The sequence below is a fragment of the Heteronotia binoei genome, chromosome 6, assembly GCF_032191835.1.
Source record: "Heteronotia binoei isolate CCM8104 ecotype False Entrance Well chromosome 6, APGP_CSIRO_Hbin_v1, whole genome shotgun sequence".
NCBI lineage: Eukaryota > Metazoa > Chordata > Lepidosauria > Squamata > Gekkonidae > Heteronotia > Heteronotia binoei.
In genome coordinates, this window is record NC_083228.1 from 72924480 (window position 1) to 72945372 (window position 20893).

Below are 20893 nucleotides of genomic sequence, written 5' to 3' on the forward strand. Positions count from 1 at the left end.
CTGATTGAAACAAAAGAAACAGGAAAACAAATTGTGTTTAGTAACAGCTTCCCACTTCATAAACCTGAGAATTTAGAATTATTACGATTTAGACACAGCCTTGCACTTTTGTATCATTTCTCAGGTTTTGCTCAATTCCGTTTTTGCTGGATCTCAGCAGCAAAACTGAAGGACCGTGCAAATGCACAAACAAAGTTCTATAAAGAAAATATGTAAACAATAAGTCCAATATCTTTGCATTATATGTCTTACATGGAAGAAATATCTTTGTGGTTATATTTCAATATATAATTCTCAACTACTTTTTTGCTGCAGAAAAGCCGGACAGTTAAGTGGCATAAAGAAACAATTCACAACCATCCTATCTGCTTAGATATTACATTTTATTCCACTCATTCCTCAAGGAGCTCAGAGCTCCATACAAAATTTTCTCCTCCCCATTTTATATTCCCTATAAGATAAGTTATACTGAGAAAGACAATATCATCCTAAACAGAGTTATATCCTTCTAAATTCACTGAAGTAAATGGGCTTAGAACGGAGTAACTCTGTTTAGGATTGCACAGCAAGTAACCCAACCTGATACCAATAAATGGGGATACATGTTTTGTCTCTTGAGAGAAAGTGTTACAATAAACAAAAAGATAAAAGCATGACAAAGTATATGTGGCAAAAGAAATGTAAGAAGACACAAACAACTATTCTATCGCACTAATAAAATACCTTGTACCACCACTGCTGTCTTTAATAAAACTTTTATTTTCTCATGTGCATACTATTTGTACCTCACATACTTAGTGCTAGCTGCTGAGGTACCGGTAATCCCAACAGCAAAATAAAAATGTATGCTGTTTGATATTAAAATACAATTAACAGTACGTAAAAGTGATTGCCTGAGAATGTTAAACTGCTCATGTGTTCAGCCTCGCTGTATAACTCCATAGACAGACAGATAGCTACACATACCCCAAACTGTATTGCTCTCTTTGTCAGAGCAAATACAAGCAATAAACAAGATGTAGTTTAAATTGTTGGCAGAAGCCACTGACATAAACCAATTCCCTGGTTCACATGCATTAAGTGCATGTAAATCGAAGCTGTCTTATGAAGTAAAAACTCTAACCATGACAGACAACCCAGGAGCACCAAGACTCTGCCAGAGGTATGAGGGGTACAGATATTCCAGTTTGTCTAGAGCCTGGCATAAAACTAAATATAAAGGGCAGGATCTAACACACAAGGCTTTTACATGCTCTTCTCAGATTGGGAACATACAGTGTGTAAATGAAGATTTCCCACTACATATACAAGCATTCTTTGCTCAAGGGGGCAAGGGGGGGGGGGAACCACTGTATATATAGTACACTTCTGAAACACTGCATCCCGGGCAAACAGCTGTAGGCAAACATATGGTGCATACATATGAAGAACACATATTTATAAACACTATAGCCAGATTAGAATCAAGAGTTGTTTTGGTTGTCAACAAAACACACACACACAAAACAGCAGCTTGGCCTTTTGTTCACTGTTGAACAAGTTGCCTGATCTTTAAAAAATAAAAGTCAAACATTTTTATATTTATAATATTTATATAACAGTTACTATAATATTTATTTGTTTAAAACATTGGCCTGATTGCCAGGTCTTTTAAAGTAAAGCCAGAATACTTTGAGTAAATCTCTGCAGCATTATTTAATTTAGTGTGCTGCTCTACCTTGGATTCAACATTTGCACTGGAGCACCACAACGCTGAATTCAGCTAGCGTTGTCAGCTCCAGGTTGGGAATTCCTGGAGGTTTGGGGGTGAAGCCTGAGGAGGGTGGGGTTTGGGGAGGCAAGGGGATTTCAATGCCATCCTAAGAAGAGTTATATTCTTCTAAATTCACTGAAGTAAATGGGCTTAGAAGGGTGTAACTCTATTTAGGATTGCACAGCAAGTAACCCAACCTGATACCAATAAATGGGGATGCATGGCCCCTCCCTCCTTTTGTATGGGATAGCACCACTCAAGATAAAACCTTCCTCTTTCCGTCCAAGCTCTGAGCATGTGCATGCGCCGTTTCCCTCCCCACCCCACCCCCCACACACATACCCTGGCCAGGTATCTGTCTGTAGCTCAGCCACAAGTTTCTAGTCTGTGCATGGGTTTGATTTTTTTTACCACAATCTGAAATCTTTAAAATAAAAGATCTTTATTCACAAAAATAAACTTCCAATTAACTACAACACAAGGCATGGATAAACTATATTAAAATACTAAAGGGAATATTATATACTAAGAAAAAGAACATAAAACATTTGAGGCTAACTAGATTATTCAGTCACTGGCATTACCTCTGCATCTGTTCTTTGGAATGGTGTAGAAGATGATGATATTGGATTTATTTCCTGCCCTCCACTCGAAATCTCGGGGTCTCAGAGCAGCTCACAATCTCCTTTACCTTCCTCCCCAAAACCAGACACCCTGTTAGGTGGGTGGGGGTGAAAGAGCTCTCCCAGAAGCTGCCCTTTCAAGGACAGTTCTCTGATAGCCAGGGGTCATTTTGTAGAAAAAAGGTGGTGGAGCTCATCCAGGGATTGTTATGCAGCTGCACCTACTATTCAATGGGCAAGGTGGGAAGGAGGAGGTGGAACTGTCAGAAAAGTTCAGGAGCTGTGCTCCTGTGAGCTCCTGCTGAATCTGAGGCCTGGTGATAGCTATGGCATATTGCAAAAAACATAAAGACCAACAATAAAAATTTCTTCAAATATATTAGAAGCAGGAAACCAGCTAGGGAGGCAGTGGAGCCCTTGGATGACCAAGGGGTAAAAGGATTACTGAAGGAGGATAGGGAAATGGCTGAGAAGCTGAATGCATTTTTTGCCTCCGTCTTCACTGTGGAAGATGAGAAGTGTTTGCCTGCTCCAGAACCACTTATTTTGGAAGGGGTGTTGACAGACCTGAGTCAGATTGAGGTGACAAGAGAGGAGGTTCTACAACTGATAGACAAATTAAAATCTAATAAGTCACCAGGTCCAGATGACATACATCCAAGAGTTCTGAAATAATTCAAAGTTGAACTTGTGGATCTCCTGACAAAAATATGTAATCTTTCATTGAAATCTGCCTCCGTTCCTGAGGACTGGAAGGTAGCAAATGTCACCCCTATCTTTAAAGAGGGTTCCAGAGGAGATCCGGGAAATTACAGGCCAGTCAGTCTGACTTCAATACTGGGAAAGCTGGCAGAAACCATTATCAAAGGCAGAATGAGTAGGCACATTGATGAACACGAGTTATTGAGGAAGACTCAGCATGGGTTCTGTAAGGGAAGATCTTGCCTCACTAACCTGTTACAGTTCTTTGAGGGGGTGAACAAACATGTGGACAAAGGAGACCCAATAGATGTTGTTTATCTTGACTTCCAGAAAGCTTTTGATAAAGTTCCTTAGTAAGCTTGAGAGTCATGGAGTAAAAGGACAGGTCCTCTTGTGGATCAAAAACTGGCTAATTAATAGGAAGCAGAGAGTTAGTATAAATGGACAGTCTTTGCAGTGGAGGACGGTAAGCAGTGGTGTGCCGCAGGGCTCAGTACTGGGTCCCATGCTCTTTAACTTGTTCATAAATGATTCGGAGTTGGGAGTAAGCAGTGAAGTGGCCAAGTTTGCAGATGACACTAAATTGTTCAGGGTGGTGAGAACCAGAGAGGATTGTGAGGCACTCCAAAGGGATCTGTTGAGGCTGGGTGAGTGGGCGTCAATATTTAGAAATATAATGTGGCACCCCCATAGGGAGAACACGGAGGGGTTTTCCTTTGGAATGGGACTTTTGCAGGAAGTTAGGGGCACAGTGGCAGCTGCTCCTGTCCTTCTTGCATGTCCCGAAGCTTCGCCACCATGATAGCTGATGCTGCAGAAAAAGGTGAACGCCTAACTGCTTTTTTTCGCTTCTTTCAGTAAGCTTTTGATGTATCACCTCTCTACCCTAAGCATGACAACTCTACCTGGCAAGTAAATGTGCTTCCAATACCGTTGGCTAATGGGTCATTTTACATAACAACAAGCGGGCAGCTCAAAGGAAGGGAACGAGGTCGGTTACACACCTACTTTTCCTGTGAATGAGGCCTTGAAAAGTTAAAGAGCAACTTTAAGTATTGGCAACAATCAGAATTGGACTGAATGTAAATACTTAAATATACACGAGATATATTTAGAGAGATTTGTCCCTGCCATCTGATTACAATTGAAATGATAACATTTAAAATCACAGCTGGAGGAGATTTGGAATGATGGACTAACCAGATCTTTAAACTACCTTTCAACCTGGATTAAGAGACTGAGTCCGCTGACAGAGAAAATGGCACTGCCAAGCGAAATGCTTTACAAAAAAGAGATACTATGGAGTATTACTTCTCTGAGACAGGATCTTGGTTCTTTAACAGAATTCATTAGAAAGCAAGTTTGTACTTTTTATATGGTTGTTAAGTAGTAAAAATCAAGATGTAAAAACTTCCCCGGGAAGAAGGGTTTCTGAGTTGTCGTTTCCTCTGTGGGTAATTAAATATGGAATTGTTAATAAGAACTGACATGTGATTGTAAAAGGTCAAGGGAGATTCGAAGGATGGAAAAGTTTTGTTAAAATGTTAGATAAATATACAGTTAATTTGGATCAATAGGTTAGGAGGGTAGGCAATACAATTATTTTTTATTCGGCAGATCTGCTGTTAGTATGTTTGTTTGGAGAAACTGCTCATATTGAGACAGATAAATTATAATATTTTATTCTTAGCCTGTTAAGGATAAAGATATGGGCTTCGTATGTTTATTCTAGGATGATACTATTAAATTAATAAGTCTGTTTGTGCCTGCACTATATTTCATATATTTACTCTAATGCTGATAGTGTTAAATTAATAAGTTTGTGTTTTCAATATGGTTTCTGTTTTTCCCATTCTGTATCTACCCTTCCTCCTCTGTACTCTATGCTTACGCTTCTTTTCTTTGTAGTTAAAATCAATAAAAAATTATAAAACTTAAAATGTAGGGCATATGTGGTCTTAAAGCAGGAGAATTAAAATAATTCCATTTGTTATGTCAAGGTCAGGGTCACCACTACTTCTCATACCTTGCTGCTAAGGACCAAACTAGCACGCTACCTGGGCTTCTCACAGCATTCAAGCAGAAAAGATGGCTTTTTATCCAAAAGCCAAAGATCTCACAATTTTTGTAAAATGTTTTGCCTTCCATAATAATTCTCATGGGATATCTGATTTTTACCACACAGAAAAACCACTCCAAAGCCACCATCCATGTATCCTTATTCCTCTAGGTCAGTGATCTCCAACCTTTTTGGCACCAATTTTGCGGAAGACAATTTTCCCACGGACTGGGGAGGGGGTGGGGAGGGGGGGAGTGGGATGGTTTCAGGATGATACAATAGTGCACTTTATTTTGGTGTGGTGGTTAAGTGCATGGACTCTTATCTGGGAGAACTGGGTTTGATTCCCCACTCCTCCACTTGCAGCTACTGAAATGGCCTTGGGTCAGTCATAGCTCTTGCAGAGCTGTCCTTGGAAGAGCAGCTTCTGGGAGAGCTCTCTCAGCCCCATCTACCTCATAGGAGGTCTGTTGTGGGGAAGGAAGATAAAGGAGATTGTGAGCTGCTCTGAGATTCAGAGTGGAGGGTATCCGATGTACTACTACTACTACTACTACATTGTAATATATAATGCAATAATTATACAACTCATGGCCCGGTTACTAACAGGCCGCAGACCAGTACTGGTCCCCGGCCCAAGGGTTAGGGACCCCTGCTCTAGGTTATACAAGTGCCCTCAAATACTGACTTGTTCAAGGGTTCATTCTCATCAATGCAAATTCATCAATGCAAACTAAACCCTTCATTCTACAGTAGTAATTGGAGTCTTTGGTGACATACTCCCAAGATTCCACAGAAGCTCTGATGGTGTCAGAGCACAATGTCCTCAAGTCAGTCACTAAAATAATGGCAGGCCACAGTCACCTTTGTTACTGAATAATTGAGCAGGTAACAGAGAACAGCAATCAAACTCCCATCAAAATGATGGAGGATGACTCCTAGGTGACAAGGCAGCATTAGAAACTAGTTAAAGCAGAAGGTTTTGCAGCAGAAAATGAAGTTCTGAATGCTTTCTCCATAGCTGATACATTGAGTCTCAGACAGATCAGGAACCTAAATCCATCACCTTTTTACAGAATTCTATAGACATCCTGTCATAACAGCAATATGCTGACAATAGCTGGAAACCTACAGAATCACTTGAGCATAGCACAAATTGGCACAAAGAAAGCAAAAGAAAAAGCGGCAAGGAAGGGATTTCTCTCCCTTTAGTAAAAATAAAAATGACTTGCCATGAACACCATTTTTCTTGATCTTTAAAAGACAAATTGTCTAAAAGTCAGAAAAATCATAAATAATACATCCAGAATTGACCACATTCAGTGCTGCTTTTTAAAAACACAAATACAGTACTGAAATTAATTTCCCTTTTCTTTTGATTTACTACATATTTACAGCTTTCCAGTGATCTTCAACAGTAGATTTGGATGGCAAAGACACCACTGCTATTACTTAAACTGCCTTTAAATTCTACAAGTTCCACAACAGCACTGGGGCAGTAACTTCTGCCCTTGCCTTTGGTCCACTCTCAAGAGCCATTCCAAAGAGATACTCTGCTTTGATGTTTTCCTTTGGCAGGTGCCTGCGAAAAGGGAGATTTTGTATAGCGAATGAAAAAGGTTTGCTTAAGAAGGAAATATAAATGCAGTCAGTTAGTAGATGCCTACCAGCATAACCACTCAAATAGTGATCTTTTTCTAAAAGGCATGGCCTTACCTTTAATGCCTCTTTCTCTTTTTCAATCCTCTGGTGATCCAAATGCACTTTCACAAGGGCTGCTTCTTTAGCCGTGATCTCTTCTTTCAGCTGATCCACCTGATGTGTCATAATCTTCAACTTCTTTCGCATCTCATTGATCTCATCCTAATAGGAATGAATTAAACAATCACTACTGGTATGTAAACAAGGTCTAAATGCAGCAGCAGATATAAACCCTAGAACTGAGCCACTACAGCCACATGACCCATCACCACCATCAGACAGGAAAGGAGGAAAAGGTTTACCAAAAGGTGATTTGGTGACTTGTATAGGCTTGATCTATGTGGCCCACAGGAACTTGTAGTAGAAAAGAGTAAGAGTCTTAATGAAATTTGTGGTAGGATATGAGATTTTGTGAGTCACTGTACATTCTTCAGATACCTTGCAGCATTACTATCATAATTTTTCTAGTGAATGCAGGCTACAAGGGATAAGCCTGTCTTCTCTTTATCCTTGAGTAAACAGACTCCTGACTGCAGAAACAGGAGAATTAAGCATCTAAAAATTTGGGGTGCAGACTACTCCTCATAGCTCCATTTAGGACTGTGACCTTTCCAGATACTTGCTGTATTTACAAATCTCTCTAGCAGCTTTTTAATAGCTTTGGATTTATTGTGAAGGTTCCTTCTTGAGGGGTTCAAGGATGGATAGAGAGTATTGCATTTGAAAGAGATAAAGACACATACAACCAATTTTAGTAAAAACATGGCCACAGCTTATTTTATTGAACACAGACCAAGAAGCAATAGTACAACATAGGGATGGATCCAAGCTTGGGCGACTCACCTGTCGCCTGATGAACCAACCCTACCTAGCCTGTCTGCTGGAGGATAAACAGTGGAAGGGCAACATACTGGGACCCATGTGAGTGCTGGCCTCTACATGGTCCTCCTGCCACCTGGGGGTGGAAGCCAGCTGGCAGCCCCCACCAGGGCATGCGGCTGATTGGCTCCATGCTCTAAGGCCCCTTGTGGAAGCCCCCCAAATGGGGAAGGCAGGCACACAGGCATGACCTCTCCACAAAGGATCTGTTCCAATGCCCAAACCACCAAACTGTGGCAGAAAAGAGAACAAAACATTCACCATAATCAAACCACAGTATGAAGGAGGGTGGATAGGGAAACCAGCGAGCCAACTAACAGAGGAGGCCAGAGGCTTGTGCAGGCTCAATTAAAAAGTCCATTGAGCTCCCATAGCCCATGCCTATGATGGGACATGCAGCCTGATATGGCAGACTGTGGGTGAATTGGCTGGACCCCTTGTCTTTTGCTGGAAGGAACCATGTGGGAAAACCATGCCTTCTTCAGCCTCCCCCACCTCCTGAACCTCAGACAAAGGAAGTGAGTATTGGCCATGCCGCTCAAAGGTAGTGAGATCATCCTTATTGATGGGTGATTCCCCTTATGCATTCTAGAGACAGGGCTCCTGTTTCCCTGTACTGTGTAGGAGGATGAATGATCCCACACAGCCTGGTCAACACTTCTAACGCTAGAGAAGAAAAGTTGTGAGCAAGCTTTTTAAACATAACTAATATCCTTCAGCCTCCTAAAATGCACATAAAAACAAACTATATATTCAAAGCGATTAAACCAGATTCAATGGAATAAAGAAGTACCACCTTCTGTTAAATAGGTTATGGTGTGATTCTGATGTCATGAGACCAATCTTCCCTGCCAACATCCTCTATGACTCCAAGAAAAAGGTATACTCAAAGATCTGTTCTTTCTGGGATTATGTGAACAAACTGATGTGAGATATTCAAGCAATGCTCCATCTAGGTTGGAAACTTGACTGATAAATGTGGAATCACACCTTCTATTGGAGAACTCTTCACTTAAAGACTGCATTAGCCAAGGTAATGGCATTCATTTTTTTTAATGGTGAATAATTGTTAGTGTGGGAATCCAAGCAGCCGCTTTGCAAACACCCTCTAGTAAATTGTTGAAGGCTACTGAGGTCTAAAACCTGCTGACTGAATGAGCTGTTGTTCCCTGAGGAACTGATCTGCCTTGAAACTTGTACAGTACAAATTGTTTAACCCATCTACTTAAATTGGATAGGGACACTTTGCACACCTGAACAAAGTGGGGGAAGACAACAAATAAAGATTCACTTTTCTTAAGCGACAAGGTGCCCTTACATAAATTTACAGCGCCAGTTCCTTTCTCTGTGATGAGCTGGTTTAGGGCAAAAAGACAGTAGACATAAGTGATGGAAAAACAACTTTTGGTAGAATAATGGGATCACTTCTTAAAACAACCTTGTCTTTGTGTAACACAGAGACCTGGCTAGAAAAAGTATCCCAGTTTCAACACCTAGTGAACTGAAGACAGATCTCAGGAAAGAACATTCAAGAAGCATTCCTGAGTTGGCTCAAATGGCACTAAAGTAAGGGCCTGAAGGAAATTTGTGATTGATTTGCAGGTGCAACAGAGTCTGTTCATATATCTTAACCAAAATGTGTTGGTACCAGCATCTTGTATGGAAGGTAATGAATGCCAGTGAAACTGCTCTCAATTCTAACCAATTTATGTTGTGTTGCTGCTCACAAACTGACCATCAACCTTAGGCAGACTGAACCTAGCAATGGGCTGCCTATCCCTGTAGACTTGTGCCTGTGATTATTGGGATCATATGTTGGATTTGGAAGGTTTTAGGGCAAACACAAACTTTTAATCCACCAATGCATTGTCTGGCCAGCATAGGGAAAAGCATCTAAATGGGATGTTTCAAAGTAATGTGCTACTGAAATGGGAGCAGAAACCTTTATAGTGGTCTTGACTGATGTCTCAGTCACAGATATCTCTCGGTAGGCAATCATGGATCCCATGAGCTGAGCCAAGAACATCAAATCAGCTGCTTACTTGCACTGCCACTTTGGACAACCTGGCTGTTTGCTGTGGAGGGAGGAAGAACTGCTAGCACTAATTCTATCATCTTTATATTCATGAAGTGCTGAGTGGTATCCACTGCAGACTGCTAACTTTCTGACCTGGATGATCCTGAAGGTGTGTGATGAGCCCTGAGGAGGGGGAGCTGGAAGGGTTAACAGACCAGGAAGCTGGTCCGTCAATCACACCCTCCACATTCCAGGCACTTAAGCTGGCTGTTGACAGTCTCCTCCAAACTCTACCCTTCCCATCTCAAGAATGCGAGCACTTTGACGCCCTCCGATGCTTCAGATCTCTTAGCCCTGATTACTAGAGGAACTACGGCCACCCAGAAAGTAGGCTGATTGATGTGCCCATATAACTCAAGCCCAGAACTTGGCAACCTCATGGAAGCAACAAGTCGATTCCCTGGCTTGCATCCACGCTCCTTCCTGATTCCAGTTCCTGACTGGTTTGAATTCCTTGGCACCCTGACCCTTTGGCTTTGGACACTGACTTCTCCTTCTGAGATTTTGCTGGGGTGACTCGGCTCCTGACTGACTCCTTGAACTTTGACTTCGGACCAGCTTTAGACTTCCTCTTGCCTGCGCCCCAAGATGTGACAAGGTGCAATAAATCAATGAAAAGGAACAAAATGAGCCTGATGGAAGCGCTTTAAACAGTGCCTCTGACCTCTAAGAAAATGGAACCATGCTGATTGGAACAATTACAGATGGTCCACAAACACAGTCATGTTTCCCTGGCATCAGCTGCACTGGGGATAAAGAGAAAGACTGCTATTGCCGAGTTGACTGCATGAAAGAAAATGAAGTAGAAGGTTCACTGAATTCTCTATTTCTGTACCACAATCATCTGGATTCTTGAGAAGGAAAGGTGCCCTGCTGGAAATGAAATAGCAAGAATGTTTGTGGTCCTCCTGAGAATGGCCTGCTTCTTTCCATTACTTCATACTCAGATATCCTTAAGGTTGTCTCTAAAATCATGGTCCCAAGAGCAGGTAAGGTAATCAGATTTTGAGAAGCTGTCCACATACTAGTACTTTAGCCATAGGCTATGTCTGGTTACCACCCCAGTAGACATGCTTATGAAAAGGATCTAAGAGTCTGAATAGGCATCAGCAAGGAAGGAAGCTGATTCTACCAGCATTTGAAGTATCTCCTTCAGCTCTGATTTGCCTTCCAGGACATGTTGCAGATATTTCTGACCTTAATGGCAGGATATTTTTGTGAATGCAGATGTGGCCATAGACACTCTAATGAACATGGTGATGACTCGTGTTTTGTGAAGTGCAAACACAACGTTGTGATCTGCACTGAGGACTAATGCCCTAGTAACTAGAGCAATGACTAGGCCATCCAACAGCAAGTTTGAATTACATCTGCAGCATGTTTGTTGAAGAGAATATCATTCTGAGGTCAGGCTGAGCTTGGAGTTGTTTGGAACAGGGATACCCCACTCCTTTTGCATCTCAGCCCCCCCCCCCCAAATCAGGCAGCTATTCTGGTGGAAAGCCTCCAGGAAAGGGTTCCTTGACCAATTTATTGTTCAAAGCCATGGGGGATGCCTGAATTGCCTCACAACCCAATATTAGCTCTAAAACCTTCAAGATTTTATGTATTGTAGGCTGCAAATTCTTAAACTGAAAAAGATAAAATACAGCATATGTGCATCTCCTTGTATTATTTCAGTGGAACCAAAACACAGTTGTTTCTAAATGTTATGGGAACAGATATCAGATATCAGAACAGTTTCCTCTAGGCCCACAAAATGCAGGTATAGAAGAATCCCACAAAAAGGATAGAAATGAGCAGGATCAGTTTACCATAATAAAAACCTATTAGCTGTTAGGAAAATAACAAAAACACAGCAAATGAAAGGATTATGCCAGGATTACAGCCTTCTCAAACTTACCTTTCAGCTTTCTGACACTGAGATATCACTTCTACTACAATCTCACAAACAAGAACAGTATAGTAAATAAGCCCCTGTTCAAAAATGGCATGGAAAATTCTGGGATGGACAATCCATTCTAAGTAGCCATGCTGAGTTACTGCTAGAATGCAAAAGAATCGCTGGCTGAATCTGTTTGCAATGAATTCAGTTAAAGACATATAGGCTTGTGTGCAGTGAGCTGGCAACTCTCTGCTTGTGTATAATATAATACAACTACAAAGTAAGAACTCTGGTTCTCACTCAGGTAAATGTATCAGATTAAAAAATACTTTTGGAACTTAAACGTGTCAAGTTGATACACATACCATCACTCACATAAGAGTAACAGGAGAAAACCAAATGTAATTTTTCTAGATGGCTTACAAAAAGGCTCAGGAAGCAAGCCAGCTATTTTAGAAGTGTTATATACATGTTTCTGGTTACAAAAAAAAGGTAAAGGTAGTCCCCTGTGCAAGCACCAGTCATTTTCAACTCTAGGGTGATGTTGCTTTCACAACGTTTTCACGGCAGACTTTTTATGGGGTGGTTTGCCATTGCCTTCCCCAGTCATCTACACTTTCCCCCCAGCAAGCTGGGTTCTCATTTTACCAACCTCGGAAGGATGGAAGGCTGAGTCAACTTGGAGCCAGCTACCTGAATCAGTTTTTACTAGGATTGAACTCAGGTCATGACTGACCAGAGGGCTCCGACTGCAGTACTGCAGCTTTACCCCTCTGCACAACGGGGCTCTGTTTCCGGATATACTTCTATACTAATGGGGAAAAAATGTCTCCATGAATTTTGCAACAGCTAAGTTATGTTCAATTAAATTAACAAGCACCTGGATTCCCAGGACCAGAAAGATACAAAAACCTAACACCATCCTAGAAAATAATTCTTATGAAATATAACCAAGAACTCTTTTATCAAAAGATTTTATTGCATCTGAGTTTATGACACCTTAGAGATTGGAAACAGTCTGTGCAGGGCAGGACAATGGGGGACCTTGTTAAATAAACTGAAAATGCTATCCTGAGCTTTTCTCTCTCAAACAAGATTCTGCCAATTTAAGCCTTCCTCTCAAGGGATGCTAATTTTGCATAATTTTTAAGATGAGACAATCTTTGTTTTTGCAATTTACTGAGTGACGAGACGTGTTGAAGGCAACATACTTTATTGGCGAGTACATCACAAGAGGGAGACACGCGGGCCGGGTCTCGATTATATACATTTCCCAGAACAACCCTCTGTCCGGCCAGGTCCAATCCTGGCCAGTTAAACTTCCCGCCACAGATCTTGATTGGCGGAGCGTATTCATGCACTACATCCGGGGACCTGTGGGCTTCCACTGGTCGCCTCTGTAGCGTTCGCTGTGTTGTAACATTAAGACTAAATTGCAAGACATAACAGTTTTCATGGCTGGCAGACTTGTTATTGAACTATGAATGTCTGCTTTATTGCTATAGTATAGTTTGACTGTAATAAAAAGGAATGTATTAACTTCAGATGTGTTCTCATACCCATGAATTTGGCAGTTAAGGCACATAGTAAAGAAAATATAGGTTCCTCAAACCCCCCTCATGTCTGCCACTTATTTGCACCAAGTGGCGGCCCGAGGGCGCCTAGCATTCGAGGCAGGTGCCCCCCCCCACCGCCCCAACCATCATCCTTCACCCCCGGGGCCGTGCTGCAGCGCTTGCCTGTCCCCTCCTTCCCTTTCTGTCCTGTCCCATCCCACCCCACCCCCACAATCACAGCACGCCACGGCCGGCAGGGCCTGGGGGGAGGCAACAGGACAGGAAGGGAAGGAGGGGCGGGTGGTGGCAGTAGGCGCATTGGAGGAGGCAGACACACTGCGGCTGGGAATGATGATAGGTACCCATAATGAGCTTGTGCGGGTTTTATCCTTAAAGCAGCCTGCAGCAGGGACATTTCCAGGCAAGGAATATATGTATCCAGAGATGTGAAGGCACCCAGAGACAATAGGGTGGAAAAATAATCAATGCAAGCACATGTGCCAGGGAAAACGGCGGAGAACATCCTGACCCCTGAAGTCCTCCAGCAACTGCATACCCATCTCCAAATTATCACTCACCTAACTTGCCTGAAGATGTCCTTTCACCTTTCAAGAATTCATATGAGAAAACTGTCTTGTGGGTGCCCCCTTAGAAACATCATTGAAGATATTTATGGAAACAGAAATTCAGGCCACAGTGGGTCATGTTTCTGATATAATTCTTTCCACATAAGGAAGAAAAATGTGGGCAACATTGTGTCAGCATTTGCTTTTGTCATCTCTCCATTTCAAACGTTAACTGAATGAATGGCTCAACCAAAAGAACTTGAAATAGAAATTGATTTTAGTACCTGTGCTTCAATCAAATTTTTACTGTAGAGGTTTCTATCTGATCTCACAGCTTCATAGAGATTTTGCTGCTGTTTTAATTTTGTTTCAGATTCTGCTATCTGCTTCTTGTAGTCAAAGATCTGCATTTCCCGCACTTTGATATCTTCCATATGATGAAGGACCTGTTAGAAAATCATAAAATTAGCACAAAAAATTTCTTCTCTCATGATGATTATATACAGATATCTGCAGATCAAACATTTCATATAGAAAAGAGGTTTCTATAACAAATACAAAAACAGAATAAATATACAAACCAAGCTCAGAGAATTCAAGAAACAGTTGCTCTTATAACAGTCAAACATATGAGGAGATGCCAATAAGTGTATATGCACTTTGCAATGATTAAAAGACATTTATGTTCTGTTTTACTATACACCTCATTGAGAGGATAAAAACAATCAAAATTATTTGCCTGATCAGGTCTTTATTCACGATCATATTTTTGTTACTATTTTATTTATTTTTTCAGGGAACATAGGCATTTTCTGTTGCCATCAAGCCTCCAATTTGGAATGTTTTTCTCTCTTCTCTACATCTTGGCCCCGAGAAGACCATAAAACAAGTTTCTCACCATTCACAAGCCAAAAGAAATTTCATCACTACAGAGAGAAACCCTCTCCTTTATCTTGCCTCAGATTTTTAATTATCAATTTTTAATAATTAGAGTACATTTAGCATAAAAGATCTGGTTGCCGTAGAACTCAAGCCCTACGAAGAACTCAGCCACATTAGTATTTCCCATTAAGAAATAAGAATTTCATTGAGTGGAAGTCACTCTGATCTAGTTTGAACTGCAAGAATCTCTCACTTTAACTTTTGTTCAGTCTTAGATTACCTGAACACATACCTCCTCCCCAACCGCATGTCTTCCCTCTGTTCCTTATTAGGAAATATTCTTAGGGCCTCCTCTTCCTCATCTCTGTACAGTTCTATGGCCTATCTCACCTTGTCCCTCCCTTCATCTCAGGCTGGGAGAGAAACAAATCTTCGGTCCATTGCTCAGTCCTCAGGACTGCAGCCAGAATTCTCCATACATCCTGAGTATAGAATCTTACCATGCCTGGCCCTGCCTATACTCTGCTCAGGGCCAGTGTGTGGGAGTAGGCAATGTAGGGTCACCGCTGGACACACCCTCCCTGACATGCAACTCTGGCTCCTGACCACTACTACCTCATCCTCTCCCACCACCAAGCTGCCCTCAGCAAAGCAAAGCTGCCCCCCTCTTCCCAACGTGTAACTTGGGCTCACATTTTGTCCTCTCCTGGCCCACTCCTTCCTGGCCTGGCCAGCAAGCACTTATTCTCACATTTTTAAACAACTTATCACTTTTTAAAATAAAAAAATTAAAATTAAATATCAGGAAATTAAAAATGTGACAATTTTCAAGTTTGGTGTTCTTCATTTTCCCTTCAATTTTATTTTTATAGTCAGGGAAGGAGGTGCGAAGGGGGTGACTCGCCTAGGGTGCCAGAAAACCTAGCACCAGCCCTTACTCTGTTCTGCCTCTCACCGGCCATGTTTTACTTGAGTGTGCTTTGCATCTGCAGCTACTTCCACGTGTGCTTCTAAACCTGCTTCAAGGCACATAGTGGCTTATGTTTTCATGTGCTGATGCCTGGACTCCTGAATAATGAATCAGAAGTTTTCTAGATCTGCATGGATAGGTAGGTATCACCCTTCTTTTAACCTTTTGCTCTACTTCATTAGACTCTTGCCTTCCTCTTCTTGCATTAAACATATTGCACAGCAAATGTGGATATTTTGAATATCTGAACCTTAACCTGGGCAGTGTGCTGACAATATTTTTGCTGTGTTCATAATATTACCAAGACTGCTAAAAGGTATTTATTTTTCTCAATAAGCTTATTTCTGATTTCCCTTCATTCACTGCAGTCCTTTCAGGGCTTGCAAAAGAAACATCATTTTATCAGATAATTTCTGCCATTTGTGTCAGTCACTGCCTAGACTGGAGCATTCTAAAACAAGCATAGAGCCTAAGCCAGCATTCCTTAAGCACAGGTCGGGCTCAAACTGCAGAGCTGGCCACATTTATAAAGATTAATCCACGTCTTACTGACTACAAAAAATAACACTTCATCTCATGGAGAAAATTCTTTACTCTACACAAGTCCTACCCACTTTACTTTGTACATGCCCTAGCTGGGCTTGTTCTAAGGTAGGCTTGTTAAGCTCAGAAGTTAGAACATTTAAAAGTCTCCCATCATCTTGGTGTCTCTGTTCAGGCAACCAGCCCTTTATCTGCTCCACATGGCAATGGCAGCCTTCAGCTGGAGCTCAGATCTGAGAGCTCCATCCCCCAATGGAATCAACCAAAATGGACCAGCAAAAATTGATCCATCTCCCTCCACACCTCAAGATTTTATTATCTTTGTTTTCCCATTCCTTGTGAGTCAAATAATCTTTTCCTGAAATCTCCAGAAAGATACAATCTAGCCCTGCTCTCACCTCCAAAGTCTCTGCATCCCTTCTAAGTATTAGGTTCCCAGTTAAAGTGTAAACTGAAAATTCTATTGTCTCCAAACAGAAAGACCATTAGCATTTCCAATGCTTTGATGGTTGGTACTTTGCAAAGTTTTGAAACAACTGGCTTCCGCCTTCCTGCCTGGCTTCTATTAGGAGTGAGAAAATTTTCTAAAAATAAATACAGGAGTTCTGTCAAGTCCAAATCCCAAAATAAAATGTATTTCTCTATGCATAGAAAAATAAGAATTTCACCTAGGAAACCAGAAGTAAAGTATAACACAAATAAAACTACAGTTCTACAGTATATGTATATTCTTTGCATAGCAAAAAAAAAATTAAAACTACAACTTTTGCTTACAAAATATTTATCACTGAACCTAGCTCTATGTACAGCTAGATAGTAGAAAGCAAAGTGGCGAGTCATATTGCTAACAAAAAGGTATTTAGTGCTTTCCAAAAATATCTTTCACAAATATTTAAACACATGCTATGCACAGTTCAATTCCATTTATCTGAGTAGTGTGTGGAGACTGAACAAAACTTTTGAGTAATGAAGAATTCAAATAAGTAGGAGTGATCTTTCAGTGGTGTCACAGCACTAATTGAGACAAACATCATAAACTCTGATGACCTGCCATTTCGGATAAAAGAAGTACAGGAAATGGTTTCATGACTGTGAACAGTGATAGAATAGGCAATAATTGCTGGAATTTGTCCATTTTGCTATCCTTTTTGTGAGAACTAGTATTTGGATTTCAGAACTAGTATCTGGATTCATGAATTAAGGCCCCTTCCAAGGAAGAGAGGGTGTTAATGTTTAAGAACAGCTGCTTTGTAATGGCAGAGCTTGCAGTCAGCACAGTTGTCCCTAATGAAAGAATTCAAGCAGAGCTGATATATAGTAGGGCCTTTTTGTGTGCTAGCTTTGGGGCAAAGGCTTAATTAATTGATTACTCTACTAGGTACCTCTGACCAAACTGGGAGATAAAGCACATCTAAATATAGAAAGTTTTCTTACAGCAGTGAAGATGGCGCTCCAAAGTATTTGTCGCTGACACCAGAGATGCTTAAAAACTGCTTACAGGTTTAAATGAAAGCAGAGACCCAGTTTATAATCTACTGCCTATCTTTTCTTTTTTTCTTGTTAAAAACAAGTTGCCAATAGTAATAAAAGTGAGATCAAAATCAATAATGTGTATTTCAAAGCTGAAGCCTAGCTCAGCAATCATTTAGAATGGATCAAAATTAGAAAGTAGGTCACTGAATGTGTAACCATGAAGCTCAGGAGTTGATGAACAAGCGTACAATAATAAACGTGGCTATGTTTTCTAAGGTGGCACTTGTACATCTGAGGCTGCCTTTGCCTTTCTTTTTTTAAACAGTTTTAAGGGAACAACACATGCCCGTGGTTCTTCACCTCTCAAACTGGGAAGCATAAATTTATGAAGAATTTATAAGAAATTAAAATTTACAGCCTACTGACAAAATTTAGGACAACAGCATTCCCACTTAAAAGGCTGAGGTCTTCTTTTTTCTTTTTCTAAAACACTGAGGATAATCACAGCTAAAGGTAGGATACTGAGGAAAGTGAACCAAGTTTCACCCAGGAATAGATGAGACAGAAAAATTCTGGTTCTTTTGGGATTTGCCAGTTTGCAAATATCTTGGTTCCATCTGTTCCTTATTTGTTTTCTTAAAATTCAACCATGATTTATTCTTCTACAGTAGTATGACATTTGATCTATGTTTGTTATTGGCATTTTAGAGGTCTTTACATCAATTGAAATACATATGTGTCAAATTAAATACATTGTTATTAATATTCCATTTCTCCAAGGATAATGTTTAGAATGTAGTTTGGTGAAAATGGGGCTACTTAAGATTACCTATAATCTAAATTTCTCCCACAAACGCAAACTAAAAGAGGGAATTTCAGTCCTTCTTTGGGAATTAAGCTCCAGCTGCCAGTTGCTATTGTTTTGGTCATGTAAGGTAAGCGCCTAAAAAAAAGACACAAGATCTCTAGCAAGTAGTCAAAAATCAGATTGAGCTAAAGCAACCTTTAGTGAAAGGGTTGGATCTGAATAAAAGCTGGTAACAGGCAGCTATCCAGGACTACCATGAGCTAGGTTGAAGAGCACTTGGGGAGAGGGAGAAAGAGAGAGATGGAGGGGAGAGGGGTGGAGAGAGGGAGAAAAGAAGAGGGAAGGAGGGAGAGAGAGGGAGGGAGAGGGAGAGAGAGGGAAGGAGAGAGAGAGTGGGAGACAGCGAAAGAGATGATAATTGTATCTCTTCCTGTAGACAGAGTTGGGCTTTGCATCCTGAAAAGATTAAGAGAGCTGTGCTCTTCTTGTGCATGGCACTGGAGTGTGGGATGCCCTGAGTTGCCAGGCATGCACTTCTTCACCTGGTCCAGGCTTTGGCTTGGATTCTTTGCCTTTTTAGTCCTGAGAGAGACTGTGGCAGTGCTGCAGGTAAGTGAGTCAATTCACAGGCTTTCTGGTCTGCTTGTTCCATTGGCTCTTGAACAGGATCCTGCTGTGGGTGGAGGAAACAGGAGGTCTTCCTTGAAAGCCTTGGGTTGAAGGCTCTCAGCTGCAAGGAATCTTGGGGTGCAGTGGGGGGGGTCTCCCACTCCCTTGAGAAGTTTTCCTCCCCAGTCACACTTGGGCCAGGACAGGTCCTTGTATAAAGATTTTTATTTTCAAATGAGAAAAGGGAAAGGAAAAGTGGATATAGAAAAGTAAAAAAGCAAACATCTGTTCAGAAAAATAGAATACATTCTGCATGCTGTTATGTCCTCGAATACAAGAGGTTCTATCATATCATTATTAATAGGCATTTAACTTCTTATCATTACTCATATAAAATTATATTGTAGGTTTCCCTTTAAGTTATCAATTTAAATTATATTTGGTTCATATTCCAATCAAATAGTTTGAAAAGTATTTATCCCCACTGGGCAGGTCCTTATACAACCCATCATGAAAGCTTATTAAATAAGTCATTCTTTTTCTTTTCAGAACAACTTCAACTGTGCAGCAGCTGATTTTGGTACTGTCTTACTTTCTTATTGCAAACATCATAAGCGAACTTCATTTCTCAGGCAGCCATCAAAGATTTCAAATGGATCAGCACAAAACTGCCACTGGAGATCTCTCTCTTTAGCCAAAATTTGAATCACAGAATCAGAGCTCAACAAAACTCAGGTTAGTTTGTGTTTCAATGTAACTGTATGTAAATAAATATTGTTGGTCATTGCCACTTGTAAAAAGTCTGCATTAAACATATTCTTTGCTAAGGATTGGCTATCCAGTGCACCAATCCATGGTACAGAGCACAGAATAGTTTAGTGAGACTGTCAGGTAAGGTAAACAAAACCAGATGATTACATTTAACTTTTCACGAGTACCCACATCATCATATCTCAAATGGGTTAAAACATAAAAGTTTTTCAGGCTCTAAATACTGTCTTGGTGTTTGGATCACACTCACCCACCCAGTCCCTACAATTCTGATATTCAGCTTCATTAATTCCATATTAAAAATGTTTCCAGAAGGCGGGGGGTGGGGTATTTTTGACCAAACTACATCAAAATTTCAGCACAGTTGCTGGTACCTATCCCTTAAATAACCTCAGATTTCAAGATAATTGAATCAAGAGGTCCAAGTCTATGGGTCCATCCTACATTGCTTACTGAGAGAAGGGATTCCATGCTTTCTCCAGGGCTGTGGATCGCTGCTATCCTCTATTGGTACAAATTAATGACTAACCCCACCAGTTTAGCTGATCTAATAGTGAAGGATTCCACTGTACCATTCTGGATTAAGGAAAATAATCTTAAATTGGGGCTATTGTGGCCTTTCCAAACAGTTTTTGTTGAGTATGGAGTACAACCTTGTTAGACTTTTCCCAAACAAAGAATCCTGGTCATTGAAAGACAGCACAAACTGAATCAGGTAAAAGGTTACCTAGGAGATCTAAACATTGATGCCACAGTTGCAAAACTTGGATAAAGCCAAGAATAGGAGGGCATTTACCCTTCTCAGATTGGATATGCTACTGTCAGCAGCCTTGGAGGCTAAATACATGAGGCAGTCACATGAGAAAAGGCTGTATTTGTGGGGGTGGGAAGCTGGAATCCAGGGAACATGTTTTGTTTAAGTGTAGGTTTTACCAAAATATTAGAGTCACCTATATAACTCCGATCTGTAATTATTGTCTGGGGAGAAATATCAAATTCTACTTAGATAAGCTTCTAGCTGATAGAGACAAAAAAA

The 20893-nt window shown here is 40.9% G+C and overlaps 1 protein-coding gene across 1 annotated transcript in view; it reads right to left on the reverse strand.

The window, feature by feature from the left end:
- The window catches only part of CFAP58 (cilia and flagella associated protein 58), a 153175-nt gene that overhangs the window by 90867 nt on the left and 41415 nt on the right, over positions 1 to 20893 (reverse strand). The window contains exons 10-11 of the mRNA XM_060241703.1: positions 14086 to 14247; positions 6854 to 7000 (exon numbers count right to left, since the gene is read on the reverse strand). Coding sequence (XP_060097686.1) covers positions 6854 to 7000; positions 14086 to 14247 — 309 coding nt within the window. The remainder of the gene's footprint in view (positions 1 to 6853; positions 7001 to 14085; positions 14248 to 20893) is intronic.